At 42.9% G+C, this 25,336-nt stretch overlaps 1 protein-coding gene across 1 annotated transcript in view; it reads right to left on the bottom strand.

Annotated features, from left to right (window-relative positions):
* LOC116054848 (astrotactin-2) overlaps nucleotides 1–25,336 on the bottom strand; it is a 98,168-nt gene that overhangs the window by 71,608 nt on the left and 1,224 nt on the right. The window contains exon 2 of the mRNA XM_031306566.2: nucleotides 23,789–23,977. Within this exon, the coding sequence (XP_031162426.2) occupies nucleotides 23,789–23,977 (189 nt within the window). The remainder of the gene's footprint in view (nucleotides 1–23,788; nucleotides 23,978–25,336) is intronic.

The following is a 25,336-nucleotide window of genomic DNA, read 5'->3' on the forward strand; positions in this document are numbered from 1 at the left end:
AAGAAGGATTTTGGGGAGGCGGGGGGGTTAGTGCGCTGAAGCACAGAAGGGAGGGGACGGGATGAGGAGGAGGGAGGAGCAAGCTAGTCTTCATTTTGTTTGAAAATACTTTGAACGTCAACAAGAAGTAACGTCAACCTATATATCGCTTAGAGCACTTTTAAGCAACTAGAATGATAAGGTTTTATATAAAAACACAATTGCTAACAAGCAAAACTTTAATATAGATATAAGTTAGCAATTGTGAACCAAGGTTGGTAGAGTTGAAGGCCAAATATATTTCCCCATCCAAATTTTAATGTCAGTCTATTACTTTTTAATAGTCATGCTCCGTTTACACAGTCCTGTCAAATGATCCAGCACTGAACTGCATCCTGCCACACTTTAGTGACCACTTACAGCATAACACTGGAGTGCAGAAGTTATGAGACTGTGTAAAATCTGAGATTCTGCACTTTCAGTAATGACAAATAAATAACTAACTGAATGATAGGAAAAGCAGAAAAAAGAACAATCATGACCTTTACCACTAGAGGCTGCTCTTTCTCTGTGCCAAAGAAAAGATGTATGGCATCAGGACCGGGCCAGGGACATCAGTGTTTCTGTGTGTTTATGTCACTGCACTTCATGTGCAGCCTGCAGGGTTCTGTTGTTTTTGGTCTGATGGACTCAAAGGAAAAAACAAACAAATGTGGGGTGTTGGACTGCACTAACTGGCTTAAAGCTTGTTTGTGGGATAGTCCAGAATGTAAAGAGAAAATGTTAAATCATTAACTGCAAGACATGTTGATCTCTCAGCAATTATGTTCAGTGTACAGGAGTGCACATAATAATTAAATTATGCAGTACCAACAACAACACATGTCTAGCTGATGTGTGTGTTTGATGCAGCATATGAGGGGTCAGGTTGGGCACAGAACTGGAGTTCAGAGGTGAGCTGTAGGCAGAAGAGAGAGTTTCCAGAATCTGTCAGATAGGAAGTGATTTGCAGTAGTGACTGAGGTGGAAAGATTACTTCTCCACTGGGATGCCAGATGAGAGAAGAGGTCCAACCTGTGGAGGGGTTAGGAGAGTCAGGACAGGTTAGAGCGATGGCCAGTTTACCACAGAGAAGGGAGGGACAGTGAAGCAGAAGCTGCTGAGTTGAGACTGTGGGGTTGAATCATGATCTGGAGACATGGGAGGTGCTGTGCCCTTGGTAGCCTTGTAGGCTAACAACAGCACTTTGAACTGTATGTGAGCAGCCACTGGGTGCCAGTGCAGTGCAGATAGCAGTGGGGTTATGTTGGAGAATGTATGGAGGCTGAAGACAAGCAGGGCTGCAGCATTCTGGGTAAGTTGAAAGGGTGTCAGAGTGGATGCACAGACCAAGACCAAGATGGAGGAAGACGTGCCTTTGCTTGAAATATAGAGGGAGATCATGTCTTGCTGGATTGACAAGACAAACATTCTTTTCTGAGCAATGTCAATCTTTCAAAAACAGTTTTGCCATTAACCAGATCTAGTGACTGGAAGTAGAAGAAATCAACTGAACAAAAAAAGTGTAAATCACTGGTAAATGATGCTGACAAAAGCTGCCTCGCTGAATACCCAACACATTGAAAATAAAATCAAAAATGATGAGAAAAGCACTCTACAATGCTACATCTCCTGCTACATCTATCTAGTTTTTTTAAAGATACCATGGAACAGCTGCAAGTGGATAATACCTGTACTGCTCATGTGGTGTGCATTCACCAGTGGTCTCATTCCAATCGTCTCCTTCCACATTCACAAGAGAGCCGGAAAACAACCAACAGAAAATGTGACATCCAGCATGACACAGCTTGTTTGTAATTTCTATGGCTGCCATGCTGTTTGGATTCATCCCTAAATGGGATAATTACCCAGCATTTGAAAGAGAAGTGTACAACAAAAGGCAGCACAGATGAAAGAAAGGGCCTTGTCCAAAACAGTTGTCTCTACCACAAAATATACACAATATGCAAAAATGAAAACGGAGCCTAGAATGTTCACTTGAGTTTGAATCCAAAGTTATTGTTATTCAGCATCATGCAAAGGCAAAGTGGCTATGTGGAATATGCAGGCTGTGTAATAATGTCAAATATCTCAAAATGCCTTTGGAATTTGCCAAAAGTTTATAGTCAGCAGTTACGGTACACCACAAATGACTCAATTAACTGCCCATGAAGACAGTTTGTACTTTATTAGCCCTGGATTTTAGACATCTGTCTCTGAGATTGCTGTCCATGACCCATAAAGGTGAATTTAATTTAATTTGTGTCAAAAACAAAAAACATATTACTTTACCTCATAACCTGTGGCTAGCTTTTTGTGGAATAATACAGAAAAAGTAGTCCCTGTGAAAAACTGTGTTGCAGTTTTTGCTTGCAATTTGGTTGAACCGACCATTTAATAATAAAAGGAAGATAAAACTTCAAATGTAAGACATTCACATTTATTATGAAATTAATGTATTTGAATTATACACAACGCCATATAATCTCTGAATTAAACATTTAAGGTCCATCATGTTATCAATCAATCCAACTGGTTCTCCTCCTGTTGTTTCCCACCATTACTTTAAAAATGTTGCCACACTTGCCCTTGAGAACTTGCTACCAATTTGTTGGACAGCACAATCAAAGATGCATGAGAGCTGGGATGTGTAGCCGATCCAATTGCATGTAATATGCTTAATAGCTGTAATAGCTGTTATTTGAATAAATGCTTGGTGCGAGTCGGGCCTTGTCGGATGAGTCATAACAAAGATAAAGCACCCGGTGTCACCCAGGGCACAGGCCCCAGATGAAGAATTAAAGTTATTAAAGGACAGCATCCAAAAACAGGCTAATTCACAGCATAATAAAACAATCGAGATGTTTACCTTGAGACTTGTGTTACAATCTCTCATTATAGCTGCAGCCACCACTCAGTTGATAAATGACTCCACTGAGAGGAGGAGATCTGGTGACTTCTCATGGTCACTATTGATTAGGCTTGGAAGACGATGCTGTCAATGAAACAGCCTCTGATGGAGAGCACACTGTGGAGTTGGTGTCCGTGTACAAGAGTGATTGCATGCGCTTTTGGGTTTGTATGTGAGCTTCGCTGTAGATAATTGACCAATTTCTAAGTAGCATGATGCTGCCGGGCCAATCAAAATCAGTAATCATTACTGTGGTCCCTGTCACTGCTATTTCATATAGGCTTCGCCTACTAAGAGCTGTTGCTGTTGGGTTTATCCCTTGCGCATGCGCAGTCGTGAAGATTTCTTTCGCGCCCTTGTGCCCTGCACAGGCCTCTCTTACGTCCGCAGTTACTGTATTATTATTATTATTATTATTATTATTATTACAGCTGCGAGACCAGAGATCTGCTCCCTATTTTTCTTCAGCGACAAGCAGTTTGAAGACTTCGAAGAACAGCGGTGTCCTCCAGTGAACCGATTGACGGACCGGCTACATCCTGCCGCCAGATCTCCACCCGAGCTGCGAGGCGTGCCTCGGCCCCAGGCGGGCTCTTTGCTCACTTCTAAGTTTTTTGTTCTCGACCTGCGTGAATGCTGAGTAAGCATTCCCCAAACCCGTGAGACGGATGACACCAATGTCTCGCTATGCACCGGAGTTCCCAGCGGTCCCGCCACTGCGGCAGAGCCTGTCCTCCATCTTGCTTCCGAAGGCCGCTTTTTTCGGCTGACGGAAGCCCACACCACCATCTCCCCGGAACCAGGTCCATGCTTGCTTCACTGACCGCGCGCACCTGTGTGCCGCTCGGTGACTGTGGCGCAGGACAACATCGCTCTGCTGTCTCCATGTCGCCATGACCGCTAAGCCTTTGGCTGTCCCCCAGAGTTATATCGATATCAGGTTTTTAAACAAACAATATAATTTTGCCAGATAAAAAAACCTGTACAGTGTGAGAAGGAAGAGGAGCTAGTCTATGCTTGTGGATTTTTTGGTGTCACAGGTGGCATTGACTGCATCAGCTTCGCCCTTAACCCATAGCAACAGCTCTTAGAGGCCTATACGAAATAGAACGATAGTTACGTATTGTAACTCCAGATTCTATGAGAATAGGCATAGCCCTCTAAGATCCAGGCCACCTGCTTCACTAACATTGGCTGAAGAAAAATGCTGATGTTGGGAGCAGACAGGGCTGGACTGGCCATCTGGCATACCGGGCATTTTCCTGGTGGGTCGACGCACTTTTGGGCCAAATCGCCGATATAATTTATAGGTCTTTTTTTATTAATTCTTTATTTCTTTGGCCGCGCCGGCCCATAAAGAACTGACAGCAGCCGAAGCACCGCTCTCTAGGAGGTGTGTTATCGCATCCCTTCCACTACCTACAGCTCGTGGCTGCCCCAGCCTCAGCAGGGAACTGTCAAAGCTTAGCGGTAATGGCGAAGACAGCAGAGCTAGCGGCCATGCTAGCAAAACGGTATTGTTCAGCGCCGCGGCCACCTTGGCGGTACACTGGTACGCGCGGTCAGTGAAGCGAGCATGGACCTGGTTTCGGGGAGACGGCGGTGCGGGCTTCCGTCGTCCGAAAAAAGGTGCCGTCGGAAGCGGGATGTAGGCCAAGCTCTGCCGCCATCAATCTCCCGGGTTAGGGGAATGCTATTCGGCATTCACACAGGTCACCGTAGCGGGGCTCCGTAGTCCTCCGCCGTTACGAGCTCCAGTCCTCCCAATGGGGAGGAGGGAGAGCCGGCAAGGGAACTTCGGGGGATTGAGTCAGCAGACTCGTGCCCGCCAAAGAGGTCCCCTTCCCGGCTGTCTGGGTGTCGCCGCTGTTGGTATCCTTACCTTACTCGACTGTCCGCTCGGCTGCCATCGTCTGCCGCTTCAGTTCCTCCGGCGGTAAACGACTGCAGAACTACCGGCGGCCGTCGGGGTGACCGAAAATGAAGAAGAAAAAATGGGAGCAGATCTCTGGTCGCGCCACTGTAATATACAGTATCTGCGGACATAAGAGAGGCCTGTGCGGGGCACAGGGCGCGAAAGAAATCTTCACGACTGTGCATGTGCGAAGGGATTAATCCAATAGCGACAGCCCTTAGAGGGCAAAGCCTATACGAAATAGAACTCATTGTTTTTGTCACTCTCTACCCTACACACACACATGCACACGCACACACACACACACACACCATTCAACCTCACTTTTATTCCCCTGGGTCGTGCATACAATTGAAATACAAAGTGAGTGGGGTTTTTTTGTACCTTGATATCTCTGTTGGCCTGCCTGAGGAAATTGTAGAAATGAACTCTGGTCGCTGGGAGCATTACCATTGAGATGAAGCTTAGTAATGCAGAGTGAGGGGGCATGCAGGCCAGCTAGCTGCAGAACTGATTAGAGCCATTGCTTTTCTACTTTTATTACTCCAATTGCCCTTTCTTACTTTCTACAAACCCCCCATTTGTGTCCTAACAAACTTTGTGTCTCTCCACCACCCCCCTCATTTTCTCTCTCTGTCTCCCTCGTTCTCTTATTTGCTCACACACAGACACCCCAGTGTTATGTTGAACCCTTTACCAGCAGTTAAAAACTCTGATCCTGACAGACTCTCATTTCATCACATTGAAAGTAGAGCAGCACTTCCGAGAATTTGATAGAGGACAACAGACTACACAACTGGAGGTTATCTTTCCTTACATGGCACAGCAATCAAGAGGCAGAGCAATTTGACCATCTTCTATTCTGACAAATAAAGATAACTTAATAGGCAGTCAAAAGACTCAAACAAGTCATCCTTTTTTCTGGCTTTGATAAAGACAATAGAATAAACTGCCTTTAGCTCTTCAAATTGTGCGCTGCCAGAATGGTGATTGTGGACTGAGAAATTCACAACTGGGAGTCTTTGCCCAATAACACAAACATAAAACAAGAACTAGCTCTGAAGCTTGAATAGAAGAACTTGGTGTATTTATATGGGTTTTTTAATCAAGTGTTTGAGTCCACTAAAGCCAACATCCTTCATCTACCAAAAGAAAGACCACTTTTATCAAGGCCTGGTATATTTTCTGCTTCCCTGATACATGAAAGATACATTTAAGAGTCTCATTACACTTTTTCCCAGTCCCATCGTCTTGTATTTGATCAGCAGTAATGGGCCAAGACGGTGCGGAAGTCTTTGTATTCTTTCATTTAACAGTGTAATTAGAGTGATGTGACTGACATGGAGGCGTGATTAAATGTTATTATGTTATCTGGTATTCTGTCCATCAATGTGATATTACTATCTGAAGCCGTGCATTTTCTGAGCGTTTTCTTGTAGTCCCATGCAGGCTCTGAAAAACACCTCACAGAGGTGGTAATTAGCTGCCTTATAGTATGTATGGCCTTGCAGAGGTGAGTGTGGGCGAATCCTCAATGTAGCAAACGTCGTATAGTTGAATAAAACTGAAAAATGGCTTGAAGCTGGCATCTACTTACAAATTGATATTTATGAATAATGTATGGATGGTAAATTTACAGCACATGGAAAAGCAGGGTGTAGTGATAGGGAGAGAAGGATGTGGAAGGGGAAGAGTTAAGTCAGATATTAGTCCAGAGGGGATAAAAAATTACAAGTGCTGCCACCCTGCAGTTCCCTGCTGCAGCAGCAGTTCATTAATCAATACTAAAAACATCTAGCCACTAATTTAGGATTTTGCCCTGGTCCACAAATTACTCCATGCAGTTTTCCTTCAGTGAAAGAGGGAAGCAGCTAAAGCCATTTTGGACTGTGAAGCAACTCCCTCCAGTCTACTATTGATTCACTGGCTGCTGCTGCTGCACATGCAAGTGATTTTATCAGTCTAGCACGAGTGCACAGCAGCCTCACTAGCTAAGCTAATTAAATACCAAAAAGCATTGTCATTGTTTCTGGTTGCATAATCTATGTGAAATAGACAATTTAGAACTTTATAAGGTGAAAGTTGGATTGAGACTGATTTTTCTTTACAAAAAAAGACTAAATTGAAAACGCTGTCATTTTTTTTTGTGTAATGGCAAAGTCTCTAAGTGGAGAAATGAAGAGGCTGTTTAATCAATATCAAATACACTTTAATTTTAATGATGAATTGGCCCTTTAGTTGAACAAGACTATGTGAAACTACTTTAGCAAGACCACAGGTGGTAAACACTAAAAAAAATAAAACAGGAACTGCAACGGTTTGGAGAACATTTTAGAGAACACCTTGGCTCTCTATGGGGAGTAATACAACTAGTTGTAAAGTTGCACTGTGTACAGAACCCACTCTTATAATTGCCTTTCAGAATGAGGACCACATTCTGGAAAAATTGGTATTTCTCCAGATCGTGTGCTGTCTTTTTTCAAAAAACATGACATACCTATTAATCAATGGTTGTGGCGATGTTGGCTAATAGGAAAAGTGTTTTTTTAATGTATGGAATAGCTTGCATATAAACAAGGACTGTCAGTCTTTAACAAGTTAGTAGCAGGATCCTTGCCTTATCTTGTTATCAAAATGTCTAAAAAATGTGTTGTTTTAAAAAGGTAAAATAGATAATACATTTCAAATGATCATGACATTAATTCACAAATGTATACAATTCCAATAAAACACTTTCTTGGGCCAAGAATGTCAAGATGACATCATCCACAAATACTGATAGCAGGATTTATCTCCATGCAGTCTTTTAATATGACTGTTTATGAAACTAAGTAGGCTTACCAAAGTGCTTGGGAAACACATGCTTAGCCCCTATGATCAGCAAAGAGAATGACATTTTGTGTGAGGTCTTAATAGCTATGTGTACTTTGGTTGACTGGTTATGGGTACTTTATCTACTTGTCATGGAAAAATCAATACAAATGATTTTCTTAAAGGACAAATGCCAACAGGCAGCAGGTGATCCACACCAGGCAAGCTAATATTTGCTGTCAATATATACTGTAAATGTTAACACAGGGTGGTAATTGTTTGAACTGCCAAAGATCTATCATGGATTGAAACATTGCTGTTTGTTGTTAAATAAAGATGTGAAATGAGTTTTGGTACAGTTTAAGCTGCCTTGTTTTCATTCACTGTCCTGTGTGGTTTAACTACACCTATGTCTGACTACTGCCTCACAGTCCAGCATGCTTAAAAAGATTCATTTACTGCCCCACTGCTATCTGTGTTTTTCCTCGTTTACATTTCTCTCACAGTTACTCTTTCCACAAGTCTCGCTCTCTAACTTTTGCTCAGCTTTGCTTTTTTGGTTTAGCCTTTTCTTTTTCCATTTATTTTCCTATTCATTTTCCTTCTCAATCCTTATCGCTGCCTCAACCAATCCACCTCTCTCTCTCTCTCTCTCTCTCTCTCTCTCTCTCTCTCTCTAGTCAAACAGCAGGGAGCTCAAAGCAGAGAGCTTTGAGCCTCTCTGACATTAGCTGATATTAGGCTAGGGTCTATTAGGTCCTACCTTGCCATGTGAGTTATTGAGTAGAGAGTAACTGCCTCAGGAGTGATCACACTCTTGTATGCATGTGCACTGACTCACACCAACAAACACAAACCCACACGAAGGTAAACACAAACCCACAGGTAAGTCTGAGCACACACATGCAAAGCCTCGCAATCTCCCAAACATGCTCACCTTATGTCTACTAAGTCACAAAAATGGTGGAATCACTGAGGCTTTAAGAACCTCCACTTCCACATGCATCTTTTGTGCTAAATTACTTCTACTAAGGCGTCAATGTGTGAACAAGTGCAACACTTCCCAGGTAGTCAGCTGCTGCTGTAAATTAATTGATCAAATATGCAACACTCAATGTTACAGTAACATTTTTTCATTTGGCAGATGCTTTTTGTCCAAAGCAACGTACAATCCAAAGCTACAAACATTGCTACGTTTTGGTTTTTGAGTTTTGAGCCAAAAGTGATCTCCATGCACACATGGTTTTCTTAGCTCCAGTAGAAGAACTAATCTCCATTTAAACTAACACGCCCAAACTGCATATCTCAAACACATTTCACATACAGGGCATGCACGTGCCGGGGTAAACAGGAGGCAGCATGTATACTCCGCCCATTACTGGTAGTTGCCATTTTAATGTTAAAAATGAGAATTTCTCCGGTTTAGGGGCTCTGAAACGCCAGAGCAGTGTGAATGCGAGGTGTAAACATAGCAAAAGATATTCTTTTTGTAAACCAAAACGTAGCAATGTAAATGTAGCCCAAGCCACAGTAGAATAAGCAGAAGCTTTCCACACTGAGTACCTCAAAACTCAGTTCCACATTCCACCTGACACAATTGCCACGAGCTTGTAGGTGCATGAAGTACCATATAAGTGCCTAGCAAATGACATTTTCTTTATTTTGTTTCTTGCATTTCCCAAAAACAATTAGGACAGTTATATATCTGAGGAAGTTGGCATCAAAGGAAATCAAGACGTTTGTCAGCAACTGTCAGCAAAAACACAAGAAAAAGTAAAGAGCCTCTTTGCTGTGGATTAGAAGGGATAAAAACAGACAAGAAAGCAATCAAATGTCATATTAAAGGGGGGACTCCAGTCAGTGGCGGTTTTTGGCACGGGCCACCCGGGTAGCCGCCGGGGCGGCATTTTATCATGAGTGATGGGGGGGGCGCAACGAGCACTTGAAAAAAAAAATCCTCTGCTCCGTGAAGCAGTTTTCTATTATCTATCATTTCATAGTGTGGGCAATTGGCAAATCGGCGGCCTCCTTGCAGCTGCAGGTGCCCTGCTTGCACCCCCTACTTTCACAATGAAATGGACTAGTCCGTAACGTCGCGGGGGCGGGGCCCGGCGCGAAAGATAAACACACGGTGACAGGAGAACTTGGAAGTACACAGGGACGGAGCAAGACGAATCTAAACCTTTCTTTTATGGCAATGGTCTAAATGTGAAAATCAAACAAAGTTACCCAAGCGGCTCAAATAAAAGAAAAAAGAAGACATGTTTTCGGCAGTAGCAGGACCTTGCTTCATCAGTTCCCGTGGCTGATGCTAGTCGTGGTGGTGCCGGTGAGAGTGGCAGTGGCATGGACACAGTGAGGAGGAGACAGGAGGAGAGAGACAGAGATGAGGGAGTGGTAAGTACAACTCACATATCACATATCCAGTCATGTGAAAAAATTAGGACACCTAAAGTTGACTAAAAAGAGGAATAAAAAAATCATCTTTTGCAAATTGATCTTAATGCCTTAATTAAATAAATGAGGAAAAAAAAATTTTTTAGGGACTTTTTAACTTTAAGGACACCAATTTTGTTTGTGAATGAATAATGTATCATAAATAAATAAATGTTCTTCAGGGGGCATAAGTTAGTACACCCCTATGTTAAAATCCCATAGAGGCAGGCAGATTTTTATTTTTAAAGGCCAGTTATTTCATGGATCCAGGATACTATGCATCCTGATAAAGTTCCCTTGGCCTTTGGAATTAAAGTAGCCCCACATCATCACATACCCTTCACCATACCTAGAGATTGGCATGGTTTTATTTCAGTTAGCTGGTTTGATTTGCATTGAGAGATGATTTTATGGAAAGTACCCCATGCCAATCTCTAGGTATGGTGACGGGTATGTGATGATGTGGGTCTATTTTAATTCCAAAGGCCAAGGGAACTTTATCAGGATGCATAGTATTTATATTTATTTATTATTATATTTATATTTTTAGTATTATGCCCCCTGTATTTTAAGGAAGAACATTTATTTATTTATGATACATTATTCATTTACAAATACAATTGGTGTCCTTGAAGGTTGGATTTCTTTTGTTTATTTAAGGCATTAAGATCAATTTCCAAAAGATGATTTTTTTATTCCTCTTTTTAGTCAACTTTAGCACGGGTGTCCTAATTTTTTCACATGACTGTATATATATATATATATATATATACAGTGAGGAAAATAAGTATTTGAACACCCTGCTATTTTGCAAGTTCTCCCACTTAGAAATCATGGAGGGGTCTGAAATTGTCATCGTAGGTGCATGTCCACTGTGAGAGACATAATCTAAAAAAAAAAATCCAGAAATCACAATGTATGATTTTTTAACTATTTATTTGTATGATACAGCTGCAAATAAGTATTTGCCCCTTTAGGAGACAGCAAGTGTATACCATTTCATACCATTGACGCAGTATGTAATATGCTATCTTTAGGTATATCTTTGCTAAAACCTAACAGTGACCTTTTCACAACGTTAACTGTGTAAAAAAACATGACCGTTACGTTCTCTGGTTTAGATATGGTGATGGAAAACCCTCCTGTGGGTTATATTTCTTTTAGATTGTAGGAATAAACAACCTATATTGTCGTATGGTTTGAAGGACTTGTTGAGGATCTAACATTGACCCACACTTTGACTAAGACCCCTCTTACACCTGCATGTACTGTATCCTGTATCTGGATATCATCTGGAAGTGGAGGAAAGTTGTTAATGCAGCTGTAAATGTAGAGAATGTACCGTGATAGGAATGCTACTGGACGGACCAGACCACATGTGGAGGTGGTTGGATTTCAGCCAGGTGTTAATGCAATCGAGACAGTCTGACCACATACTAGATAGCCTCTTCTCACTATCTTTAGTGCAGCCTCGGAGAAAGCTACAGACAACCCCTTCCTTGGTGAAGTAAAACAAGTAGAGCCTATACAGCTACATCACAAGAAAGCTTATTAGTAGTAGCTTTCTCCGAGGCTGCACTAAAGATAGTGACCCAGCAAGATGGGTTGGTCATTTTTAACCCAACAGATGAGTTAAATATTGTACCCAAATGCTGGGTCAAATTAAATACAATTCTGGGTTGATTCAACTACATATTTGTTATATATTGTACCCAAATGCTGGGTCAAATTAAATACAATTCTGGGTTGATTCAACTACATATTTGTTATATAGTGTACCCAAATTCTGGGTAAAATTAACCCATATGCCAGATTAATTCTAACACATTACAGTACAATTTAAGAAAATAAATTGCAATAGACTACCCATAGCTATAAAACTGTTAAACTACAAACCTAGAACAGAATACATGCTAGATTTATGCATATATTATGCAATAAACACTTAAACAATACAAAAACAAAACAACATAATGGAATCTTCGAAAAAATGTATTATATTACATTAATTAATATCAACAATATAGTGGAACTGGTGCAGTTCATATCACTCAGGTAGGAAAACATTCAGAGCAAAACAACAATTACGAATGAACTGGCTGAACATTCAATAGGCCAACAGTCAACAGGTCTATAGTGAACAAATTCAAGAAATTCAAATTCCTATTAAAAAGCTGTTATTAAGAGCCATTAGCTCTACTTGCAAGCAAGTATTCTACTTTGAATAAACTTTACCATTTTAGACTCCCCTCCTGGCATTTCATATATTACAGTCTGTATGAATTCCCACACATGTTCACACTGCTTCGGGTATTTAATGTTAAAGACAAAGAATGCCTTGAAGCAGACATCAATGGCCTGAAGCAGTGCTTCTTGTTCCAGGGCCTGTCCATTGATCTGAAACAAACACAAGCAAAAATACAATTGCTATTGTATTAACTATTCAGATGTCACCATGCAAAAGCAATGCAGACTAGCAGCAGAGTGTAATCCAATGTGAAGATAACAGCCATTTTATTTAGCATCACAAAATATAGAGAAAACAATCCTCCCTCTCTCCCTATACAATTCATATGACAAATTGCATACATGTAAATTGTCTGTTTTTACTTCACAAGAATATTTCTCCTCTCCTGGAACCATCACCTTATCGTGGTGGAGAGGTTTGTGTGTCCCTATGAAGGGCTGTGTTGTCTGGAGCTTTGTGCTCCTGGTAGGGTCTCCCAAGGCAAAGTGGTCTCAGGGGAGGGGCCAGACAAAGAATGGTTCAAAAACCCTATGAAAAAACGAGGTAGAGATGGAGTGACCCTGCCCGGAGGAAGCCCGGGGCCCCCGTCTGGAGCCAGGCCCAGATGGAGGGCCCGTCAGCGAGCGCCTGGTGGCCGGGTTTGCCACGGAGCCCGGCCGGGCACAGCCCGAAAAAGCTACGTGGCACCTCTCTCTCCAACCCATGGGCCCACCACCTGTGGGAGGAACCGCTGGGGTCGGGTGATATGCCACATGGGTGGCAGTGAAGGTCAGGGGCCTCGACGGACCAGACCCGGGCAGCAGACGCTGGCTCTGGGGACGTGGAACGTCACGTCTCTGTGGGGGAAGGAACCAGTTGGATCTGGTGGGGCTTACCTCTACGCACAGTCTCGGTTCTGGAACCATACTCCTGGATAGGGGTTGGACTCTTTTCTTCTCCGGAGTTGCCCAGGGTGTGAGGCGCCGGGCGGGTGTGGGGATACTCACAAGCCCCCGGCTGAGCGCCGCTATGTTGGAGTTTACCCCGGTGGACGAGAGGGTCGCCTCCCTACGCCTGCGGGTTGTGGGGGGGAAAACTCTGACTGTTGTTTGTGCGTATGCACCAAACAAGAGCTCGGAGTATTCGGCCTTCTTGGAGACCTTGAATGGAGTCCTGTATGGGGCTCCAGTGGGGGACTCCATAGTTCTGCTGGGGGACTTCAACGCGCACGTGGGAAATGATGGAGACACATGGAGAGGCGTGATTGGGAGGAACGGCCTCCCTGATCTAAACCAGAGTGGTTGTTTGTTGTTGGACTTCTGTGCTAGTCATGGATTGTCTATAACGAACACCATGTTCGAACATAGGGATGCTCATAAGTGTACTTGGTACCAGAGCACCCTAGGCCAAAGGTCAATGATCGATTTTATAATCGTTTCATCTGATCTGAGGCCGTATGTTTTGGACACTCGGGTGAAGAGAGGGGCAGAGCTGTCAACTGATCACCATCTGGTGGTGAGTTGGGTCAGAGGGTGTGGGAAGACTCTGGACAGACCTGGTAAGCCCAAACGGGTAGTGCGGGTAAATTGGGAACGTCTGGAGGAGGCCCCTGTCCGACAGACTTTCAACTCACACCTCCGGCGGAGCTTTTCGTGCATCCCTGTGGAGGCTGGGTGCATTGAACCCGAGTGGACAATGTTCAAAGTTTCCATTGCTGAAGCTGCGGCGGGGAGCTGTGGTCTTAGGGTCTTAGGTGCCTCAAGGGGCGGTAACCCACGAACACTGTGGTGGACACCGGTGGTCAGGGAAGCCGTCCGACTGAAGAAGGAGTCTTTCCGGGATATGTTATCCCAGAGGACTCCGGAGGCAGTTGCAAGGTACCGAAGGGCCCGAAGGGCTGCAGCCTCTGCCGTGAAAGAGGCAAAGCAGCGGGTGTGGGAGAAGTTCGGAGAAGACATGGAGAAGGACTTTCGGTCGGCACCAAGGTGCTTCTGGAAAACCGTTCGCCACCTCAGGAGGGGGAAGCGGGGAACCATCCAAGCTGTGTACAGTAAGGATGGGACGCTGTTGACCTCAACTGAGGAGGTAATAGGGCGGTGGAAGGAGCACTTTGAGGAACTCCTAAATCCGACTAATACGCCCTCTATGGTAGAGGCAGAGCTGGAGGATGATGGGGGATTGTCGTCAATTTCCCTGGTGGAAGTTGCTGAGGTAGTTAAACAACTCCACAGTGGCAAAGCCCCAGGGATTGATGAGATCCGTCCAGAAATGCTTAAAGCTCTGGGTGTGGAGGGGTTGTCTTGGTTGACACGCCTCTTCAACATTGCGTGGAAGTCGGGGACGGTGCCTAAGGAGTGGCAGACCGGGGTGGTGGTTCCCCTTTTCAAAAAGGGGGACCAGAGGGTGTGTGCCAATTACAGGGGTATCACACTTCTCAGCCTCCCCGGTAAAGTCTACTCCAAGGTGCTGGAAAGGAGGGTTCGGTCGATAGTCGAACCTCAGGTTGAAGAGGAACAATGCGGATTCCGTCCTGGTCGTGGAACAACGGACCAGATCTTTACTCTCGCAAGGATCCTGGAGGGAGCCTGGGAGTATGCCCAACCGGTCTACATGTGCTTTGTGGATCTGGAGAAGGCGTATGACCGGGTCCCCCAGGAGATACTGTGGGAGGTGCTGCGGGAGTATGGGGTGAGGGGGTCCCTTCTCAGGGCCATCCAATCTCTGTACGACCAAAGCGAGAGCTGTGTCCGGGTTCTCGGCAGTAAGTCGGACTCGTTTCAGGTGAGAGTTGGCCTCCGCCAGGGCTGCGCTTTGTCACCAATCCTGTTTGTAGTATTTATGGACAGGATATCGAGGCGTAGTCGGGGTGGAGAGGGGTTGCAGTTTGGTGAGCTGGGAATCTCATCGCTGCTTTTTGCGGATGATGTGGTCCTGATGGCATCGTCGGCCTGTGACCTTCAGCACTCACTGGATCGGTTCGCAGCCGAGTGTGAAGCGGCTGGGATGAGGATCAGCACCTCTAAATCTGAGGCCATGGTTCTCAGCAGGAAACTGATGGAGTGCCTTCTCCAGGTAGGGAATGAGTCTTTACCCCAAGTGAAGGAGTTCAAGTACCTTGGGGTATTGTTCGCGAGTGAGGGGACAATGGAGCGGGGGATTGGTCGGAGAATCGGCGCAGCGGGTGCGGTATTACACTCAATTTATCGCACCGTTGTGACGAAAAGAGAGCTGAGCCAGAAAGCAAAGCTCTCAATCTACCGGTCAGTTTTCGTTCCTACCCTCACCTATGGTCATGAAGGCTGGGTCATGACCGAAAGAACGAGATCCAGGGTACAAGCGGCCGAAATGGGTTTCCTCAGGAGGGTGGCTGGCGTCTCCCTTAGAGATAGGGTGAGAAGCTCAGTCATCCGTGAGGAGCTCGGAGTAGAGCCGCTGCTCCTTCGCGTCGAAAGGAGCCAGTTGAGGTGGTTCGGGCATCTGGTAAGGATGCCCCCTGGGCGCCTCCCTAGGGAGGTGTTCCAGGCACGTCCAGCTGGGAGGAGGCCTCGGGGAAGACCCAGGACTAGGTGGAGGGATTATATCTCCAACCTGGCCTGGGAACGCCTCGGGATCCCCTAGTCGGAGCTGGTTAATGTGGCTCGGGAAAGGGAAGTTTGGGGTCCCCTGCTGGAGCTGCTACCCCCGCGACCCGTTACCGGATAAGCGGAAGAAGATGGATGGATGGATGGAAGAATATTTCTGGCTGCTCACAGCATAGCCTTCAGGGCACGACAGTCAGTATAACAGTCTACAGCAGTGGTTCCCAAACTTTTTATTATATATTTCTTAACCCTTCACTCAAGTGGCCCTTGTCGTTTGCCAGGCCGCCATTTTAAATAAGAATTTGTTCTTATCTATTGTGGGTCACCACATTACTAAAATAAATGCACATAAATGCATTTAGTCAGACATATCAGGTCATCTCACTGTTTTTACATACTTTAATCAGTCAAACACTGTGTTATGCCTTCGTATTTCACATTAAAAGCTTCAGGAAAAACAAGCGCGTTCATTTATAGCCAGTTAAAATATTATAGCTAGCAAAGCAACTAACTGACAGCCTGTTGGCTAGTAAACTAGCTAGCTAGCTAGTTAGCTAACTGGCGAATCACCTGGCTAGCTTGAAACTAACTGGCAAATTAGCCTGGTGAACTCAATAAACATGACCATATGCCCATGGGCATTATGAACTTGTTTCATTAATTCATTAATATAATTCAGACCAAACGGATAAGCTGTAGGCTATCCGTGCTTCCATGATAACGGCTAGCTAAATGGCTAACGTTAGCTACGTTGTTAGCCGAACCAACCAACTAGCCTCGACAATATAAAGATACTACTTTAATAGGTAACGCAACACAGACAATGTGAATTAGACATGTAGCTAGTGTACACAAACCTTTTATTATTTATTTGCCTCGCTGGATGACCAGTCAGTTTCTCTGCTGTGACGAGTGCTCAGTGTGTGGACTCTGGTGGACTCTGGTGATGATGTGATGACATTTGAAGCACAAACAACCCACGTGCTGGGTCAACCGATGTATGTTGGGTTGATGGATTTTGACTCAACGCATGAGTTGCACAAAATAACCCAAATTCCAGATAAATAACCCATAATGGGTAAAACATTTCATAACCCAGCGGTTGGGTAGATTAAATAACCCAGCTGTTTTTAGGGTGTATAATTAATTTAAAGGTCCTATGACTTTTATATAGACCTTAGTGGTCCCCTAATACTGTATCCGAAATTCAGCCTTGGTGCAGAATTACAGCCACTAGAGCCAGTCCCACAATGAGCTTTCCTTAGGATGTGCCATTTCTGTGTCTGTAGCTTTAAATGGTATTGAGGAGGAGAGAGGGGGGGCAAGGTGGAGGGTGGGGGTGTGGCATTGACCAACTGCCACTTTGGTTGTTTGCAAGCCATGATGTCTCTCTCTTTCTCATGGTCGGGCCAAATTCTCTGGGCGGGCAAAGCAGAGAAAGGGGAGGTAACCTTGCTCCTTATGATCTCATAAGGAGGAGATTCCAGATCGGCCCATCTGAGCTTTCATTTTCTCAAAGGCAGAGCTGGATACCCAGGGCTCGCTTTACAACTATCGCCATTTGTAGCCACTGGGGGACCATAGGCAGGCTGGGGGAACTCATATTAATGTTTAAAAACCTCATAAAGTGAAATTTTCATGCCATGGGACCTTTAACATAGGTATAAACAAATGCAACATTATTATCGGAGTATCTGCATAACCTTTGGTGCGTCAATGCCATCATGTCCTTGCAAAGTTTTGATTTTAACCCAGAAACACACACATGCATAGGAAATAATAAAAAGGTAAACACTAAATTCAATGTTGGGAGCTTAAAAGAAGAAGCAGCATATTTTAGGAAATAATTAATAGGGTTCTTCTCATACACCATGAGCAGCTTAACCCTTCACCTCAACATTCTGGCTCACTGTCTCATGGCTACTCACTATGTGGGAAGAAATTGCCTTATAATATTTGTTGACTAAACTACCCAGTAAAAGCTACCGTGTATGCACCAAGGAGATAATTATATGGAAATATGGTTGTATTTGTGCCTGTGAGCCTTGTGGGCTGCCAGATCCACAGAGTGCCTATCAAAAACAGGTTTTGTCTCTTTTCTCCCTTACTGTATCTTATCCTTTTTGTGAAAAGTGTCTTCGGCATCAGAGTGACAAGGGTGGCAGCTTCACCTTCACAAAGCAGGTGAAGCTTCTTTTTCTTCTCCCTCTCAACCACTGCTTCTCATTCGTTGCGAACCAAACTTCTAACAGTCGTTCACTGTGGTAAAATCTTGCCATGCAAAAGTTTGGAGGGAAGGGAAACACTGCCTGTCTATCAAAAGATAAACATGTAAGCTTGACTCAAACAGGATTGATGTGTGTAATAAAATATTTATCCTAAGCAACTTCACTCAATTTTGCTTTTAAATTTACAAAAGATGTAATTGTCATATGTAAATACATAATAACAGGGCCGTTTTTCATGATGGCATTACGGCAAACTGTATATGTTAGATAGGAATACAATTATCATAATGATCAATTATCGAGTCCGGGTAGGGTTCTGTCTTATTGCAGGTAGTCTCAGGTCCCTGTGCCAATATGTCAGATATCCAAGAGGCTCAAAGCAGACTCACTATCAGCTCTGATCATGTGGTGACTGCAGAAAAAGAAGTGACAGAGTGTGAGCAGTTGAGTGCAGGGAAAGATGATACAGTATACAGCAATATTTATGCATGCCGGGTTCAGTTTTCCCAATAAGCTTATTCCAAATCAGGTCCAAAGACTTCTGCTGTGGTCGTTTAAAAGTTCAAAATTACCTAACCTGGGCGGAGTGTTTGTTCCTCAACTACATTCTTCAAATTGCTAAGTACTACTCAGTGCATCAGTGTGTCCTGTGTACTGTATGTGTCTGGTTATTTTTCTCTCTCCAAAGAATGGCCATTACTGAATGCTGCCTGCCTGCAATTTCCCCTGTTACAACCCCATATAGTGAATGCCATATATGTGCACAGTAATTGTGTATGTGTGGTAGTACATTTGACAGGGCCAAAAGTGTTCAGTACTGACTACCATTATCACAGCCCCGTCACCCTTCACCTATCCACATCTTCTACTCTCCACCTATTCATTTGGTTTGAGTGAGTGAGTGAGTGAGTGAGTGCGTGAGTGAGTGAGTGCGTGCGTGCGTCCACATGCCTCAATGAGGGGCAGAATGTTATTACTGTACATACAAAAGCACAAAGGACTACTTCAAACACGGACTATAAACAAAAAGGATTGGACTGCTTTTAAATATCTGAAGGATATAAAGTGCTGTCAGAAAAACAAAAAAACAAAAAATGATAGCTTGTAATTAGCCTTCATCTGCTGTCAGCTTGCTATTGGTCAGTTCAAAGAAAGACAATTTTAACATGAAAAAAAGATAACTACAGATACATTCTTTGTTGGGTGGACTCTGTTTTCATATCTTTACATAGCGATCACATTGTAATGGAATTGTTCTCAGCCATATCGTTCACATTAATACATGTAACCTTATCACACAAACGCATATTTGCATAACAGTGCATTATAAACAGCAATTTGCAAAATTCATTCCCCTGGTCTGCTTCAAGACGCTGAGCAAAGTGAGATCAATTGTACAAAAAAAGATGTATGCAACATCATAGGTAATATTTTATATTAAAACACTACCTGTGATGCCGTGAGTCACATCATACAATTCATCTTAATCATCTAATATTTCACTTTCAGCTGCTGACACAAGGGAATAGTGTGATAAGAGAGAGAACTAGTAGACAGTTGAGGTGAGAGAATGAAAAGAGTCCAGGGCTGTGGGATAAGACAAGCATCTCCATATCAAAGACGGCACGGAGGAACGTGGAGAAAATGATGAGAATAAAAACTGTAACATATTGCTATAAATATATATCATATTTGTACCTACTGAGTGCAATGTAGAATCCTATGGGAGCAAGTCATTCAGAGGACAAAACTATCGTTCTTTTGACAAAAGACACAGTGGATTTGATAAGCAGAATGAGTACCTTGGAGAGATGACATGCAGTAATACTGTTTAATAAGAGGCATAGGGAGTCAAGTATAATACTCCTGTGTGTTTAGCTTGTCTGGTTAGACTTAAGAGTGATGAATAGCTCAGGAAAATGTGACTTTCAAAATGTTAAGTGAAATAAATTTGATCAAGCCTATAATACAAAGATGGAAACACAATGGTGATGCATACAAAATACCTCCTGGTGACCAATAGAAAAAGCTTTTTCCCAATATGGCATTCAGTTCAATCATGGATTCAGAGAGTACATTTTCTTCCTCCCTCTTTTCCTTTCTTTTGCCTGCCCTCTCTAATAACTGCTGAACTGTGTGCAGTGGTTTGGTTTGCATAAATGCTTTTTGCGCTTCGTTTCAGATGCACTCTGCACCTACAGACACGTGTTATTTATCCAAAGAGGCACATCAGCCGGGAAGTGCACTTTGCCTGTCGTCTGCCTGTAATCAGTGGAGTGTGCCTCCAACTGCAGGGAACATGTTAAGTGCGACAAAGTATGTATCCGGCAATTAGCATGAACATTTTTCTAGCTTCCAGGATCAGGTGCAAATTGCACAGGTGTAATACATAGAAGGTTGAGGTGGGGAAGAGAAAATTGAGTTTGTCGTCTGCATTTTACAGAAATCTCACAGAAGACTTAGTGTAAGTGCACCACAAAAACAGATTCAAGGCAGCAGCACTGATTTTCCTTCTTCGGAAGATAAATAGCCACAATAGCTGACCAATTTATAAACCTATACAAAGGGTGGATGGAGAGCTGTAGCTGAGTAGTCATTAAAATTCAACTTGGTGTTAAGTGAGTGGAAGTAGAGCCCTTCTGATAAGTTATTTATTGAGTGCATTTGACTGCAGTTACCTAGAGACTGTAGGGAGACAAATCTTTCTAGAAAGATTATTAGCCCTATTAACATTTTATGAGAAGTCTAACAGATGAACAAATACATTTTCTCAGGCAGAGCGAAATTGTGGCCTAAGTAAATGTTGTGTCATCTTGTTGAGTATTTCTTTTGCAGCATCACAGCATTTTGATGTAGATTGGTGATATATACTGTACGACCAATGCAATGCATCTTTTGAGTTGTGATACACAATGTATATCTGTCACAGAGCAAAAATTAAACAGCAGCTTCTGGTTAGTAATTGACACAATTTATAATTTAACAAAAGAACTAGGGTGCCCAAAACGATAGTCTTTTGAATCTAATGGGTGCCAACAAAATCCTACAACTAGCAGAATAAGTTGTTTTGATGACTTCATTTGCTAGTTGCACTATTTATAATTCCCATGCATATGTTTTGAACTGAGGATCTTGCAGCAAAAGGAGAAGTCATTTGGAAAAGTATAGATGGGACCAGAGAGATGCTGTGTTCCTCTAGGTCTGGACCAAGACCTCGCTAAATGGTTCAAGGCTGGACCAAAGCGGGACAATCACCCAAATGCTATGGAAGAGTTAAAGTACTTAACTGTTTTATTGCCCTCCATTTTACTGACTGATGTATTCTTGTTCTTTAGGGTAACTTTTTAAGGAAAACGTGTTGAAAACGGCAAAAGCCAAAACATATCCGTCAATAAACAATGACATTAACAGATTTTTTGTCCCAGCGTGCCACATCTATGTACTTTCCCCCCATAAAAAGATGCTCAGATCTTTCGTTGCTTGTCTAGTGTGTCTCAGAGCCGCCAAGGTGTTTGACTAGTGTAAACCTGTCATGTCTATATTATCCCAACAGAGCCCTGGTTTGAGTGCAAATCCCTTTACTGGCCGTAGTTTGATGTAACCCAGTGTGTAGAGATGGAGTCTAGAGCAGACTACCCACTGCTAGAGAGCAAATGGATCAAGACTGTCCCCTGATTTCAAAATACTCAAACTGTGCCTTTGTTTTATTAGTCAAACTGTGCCGTTTGGTGTATTAAAGGGTAGTCCCCAACTGGTTTAGCCTCTTTAACCTTTGAGCAACACAAAGCTCTTAGTCCTTTTCTCATATTAGACTAAAGACGTGTCAGTCATTTGTACAAATTCTCTTAAGTTTGATTTTAAGCCCCTTTTAGGTCATAGCTCTTTTGGTGATCAGATTTAGTAATCCCCCTCTAAATGCTATAGCCCATGCAAAGACAAGTCAGAAAGGTGCTGCTGTATGCTAATGGTTGAAATATCTGTAATGCATTAAAAACAAATTTGTGTCAGTGTTCCCATCTTGTGCAAATACTATTTTATTCTATGAGAATGATCTGTGTTTATTGGGCATCTTTTAAAAATAACTCAATACAGCCAGACACTTGCTACTTGGGTAGATTAGGGCACCCACATACCAAAAGTATCTTCAAGGACAGATGAAGACACAGTTGTGCACTAGTAAATCAATTCCACTCAATGTCATCTAGAACGACTTCATCTGACAGACGTTCATATTTAGAATAAAAGAATGTAAAGGCATAAGTGCCTTTTTCGTGCACTTTTCTGTGGATTACTAACAGTAAATGCTACTTTGAGTATTTACAGGCAATTACTATACCTGAATTATAGCACATTTCTGAGAGAAGACTTCACAAAAGCAGCTTTCCAATAGATTCAAAGAGCGATCTTAATCACGTGCATTACATTTCTTTGCATGGCTCCTTTTGAATAAGAAAATGTGCCTTCTCGTGATAAAAGTCATGTTGCAGCACTGTCGAAAAGAAAAGAAAAGATCTCTGCAGTATATCAATTGACCCAAAGAAAAAAAAAACATAAAATATATCTGGATCTCAAATGATTTTATCATCAATAACACAAATTTCTAAAAGGAAAAACTAAGTTAACTTATTCTCTGATTTAATGCAAGTTGTATCCAGTGTGCCATGTATGCTGTAGAAATCCTGAATCACAACAATATACATTACAAAGGACCCAGAGGACCTACAGCAGATGTGGCTGTGTTTAGCCAAGCACAACTATTGTGACCCATAGGGCAGAACAGATAAAACGCATTTCATGGTTACTTGAAACACTGTGTAAATGTATAGACGTGTGTGTGTGTGTGTGTGTGTGTGTGTGTGTGTGCATGCATATTTGCGTGTGTGCGTGCATGCAAGTGTGCATGTGAGCAAATAAAAGGCAAGACACAGAGATAGTGAGATGTAGGCTGAGCATGTTTTTCTGTGTACTGTATTTGTGCATATATATACCCTCATCATTTCTCTGTGATTACAGGAGCATTTCACCACAAACAGCATGTGACTTATCAGAATGAGCCAGGTTTTTAGAGGGCTGACAGTTTAGGGAGAACTGCAATGGTATAAGTCTCAGTCCTCACTCAACCATCCATCACTCTCTCATCCCTTTCTCACTCTCTCTCTGTCACACACACATAGATGCACACACACAAATAGATGTGCCCGCACACGCACGCACGCACGCACGCACACACACACACACACACACACACACACACACGCACAAATCTGTGCAAACACAGATGCGACACCCCAACGGCAAACCCTCACTACTGATACCGAGAGCCGCTCCGCTGAGCTCTCAAGCCTTTCTATCCCTCCTGCAACACAAAACTGATAAAAGACGGCTGTTACTCCTGATGCTGTGTCTTCGTGTAAAGCAATACATCTCAAAGGTAGATTGTTAGTGTAATATACACCAGTAAATACGTAAAATACCAGTAAAATAATGAAATAATGTTTTCGATATAGAAAGATAAAGGATTTGTAATAAAAGACATGACATCCGATGAAAGAAAAGGAAAGAACAATATACTGTATATCCACTAACCATAGGAAAATGCATTTCTTAATTCTGACGATGAATGTGCATCTGTGCAAGTGTAAATGTGTGTACACTAGTTACCGGAAGGTCATTTGGAATATCTGTCCCAAGTTGACTTGCTGGGTTTTGTTGTTGTATCCATGCAGCATCTCACCAAACAGGGTGTCATTGAAGTGGACATCCTGCCTTGGGCATTTTGGTCCCTCACAGTTGTCTGACAGCAGGAGGCAGGAGCGCCCGTCCCCTGCTAGTTTGTACTCCTGCACACAACTGAGGAGGAGGAGGAAAAAGCTGTCAATGTAATGTAAAATATGTAATGTATGTGAATCTATTTACACTTGAGATGAAAAAATATGTATAGTTGATGACTATAATATTAGTAGATGAATTGTGGCATACATTCTGCAGGTTGATGATACAGCAAAATGCAAAACACAAGAGATGTGGGTGACTGACACTGCATGAACTCATACATAGATGTTTCCATTTTACTACTTTAATCTACAAATTACCAATTCAAGAACACAAAACTACCAAGTCCTTTTTTTTGGTAGTCCTGCCATCTGTAGAACACTTCAAACGATCTATGGACAGCACCGACCCAGCTAAATACAAACAGCAGCAGTCCGAATATTTTCAGGCTGTTGGTAATCTAAAATTGTCTTTTAAACAATCTGGCTCTTATTGTTGTAAGCTTTGGCCAAAATGTCTTTCACATTAGCGAAGCAGTGCACTAGTCATTGTCATTGTCGAGATTGTGGACACAATCGCTCTGCTGGAAACATAGTCCAATAGGGCAGAATTCAGCAGACCGTGCAATCAGTCACAATTATCATATCTCCTCCATTTATCTGCACAATCCTCCCTTACAGGCATGGTTGAGTACCTGGTGCTGTTGGCTGGCGCTGAGCTTTGGTCTCATGCAGCTGATCAGGTCTCAGCGCATCAGTGGGATAGAGGACTCTGCCATTGTTGGCAACACTGTCTTGAAAATGCAGCAGACCTGATGGAGCAGTGTTTTCCTATTGCATGAAGGCAAAGCCATTTCCCTTTCAATCACAGCCTGACCAATGCCATTGTGCAACAGTGATTGGTAAAGCCATTTGCATGTTACAGAGGGTGTGCACCCTGACAGGATGAAAATATTCTTGATGAAACAAATTCATCCTCCCGAGGTGCTCTTATTGAAAAGTGAGTCCAAATCAATTGTACTGGTGACATTAGGGAGAGTGGACATTGCTGCAAATTGCATTTTGTGGACCTGACACATCTTAAGGAGAATTAGTATATCCTTCACCTGTTCAGCCTGTTGAGTTCCCACTTGCTAGAAAGCCAAAAGTTGTCAGGAGCTGCATGTCGACAAAGATTCATAGTTTCTTTGCGTCAGTCATTCCAGCACTGGGACCACAATGGCATATGCATAAAGCAACATGGCATGATCGATGTACCTAGATCAACATCTGGTTCAGGTTTAATTTTTGATGCACCTTTTGAATATCGGCATTGAAAAATTCAAGCTTCTCTACAGACAAACGGGGTACCATGATTATTTAATGTGACAATTGACATAGATACTACTTGTATTTGTAATATATAATGATTTATAAAAGCTTGTAATCAGAGTTAGCC

Source organism: Sander lucioperca, chromosome 14, assembly GCF_008315115.2.
Source record: "Sander lucioperca isolate FBNREF2018 chromosome 14, SLUC_FBN_1.2, whole genome shotgun sequence".
In the NCBI taxonomy this organism is placed as follows: Eukaryota; Metazoa; Chordata; class Actinopteri; order Perciformes; family Percidae; genus Sander; species Sander lucioperca.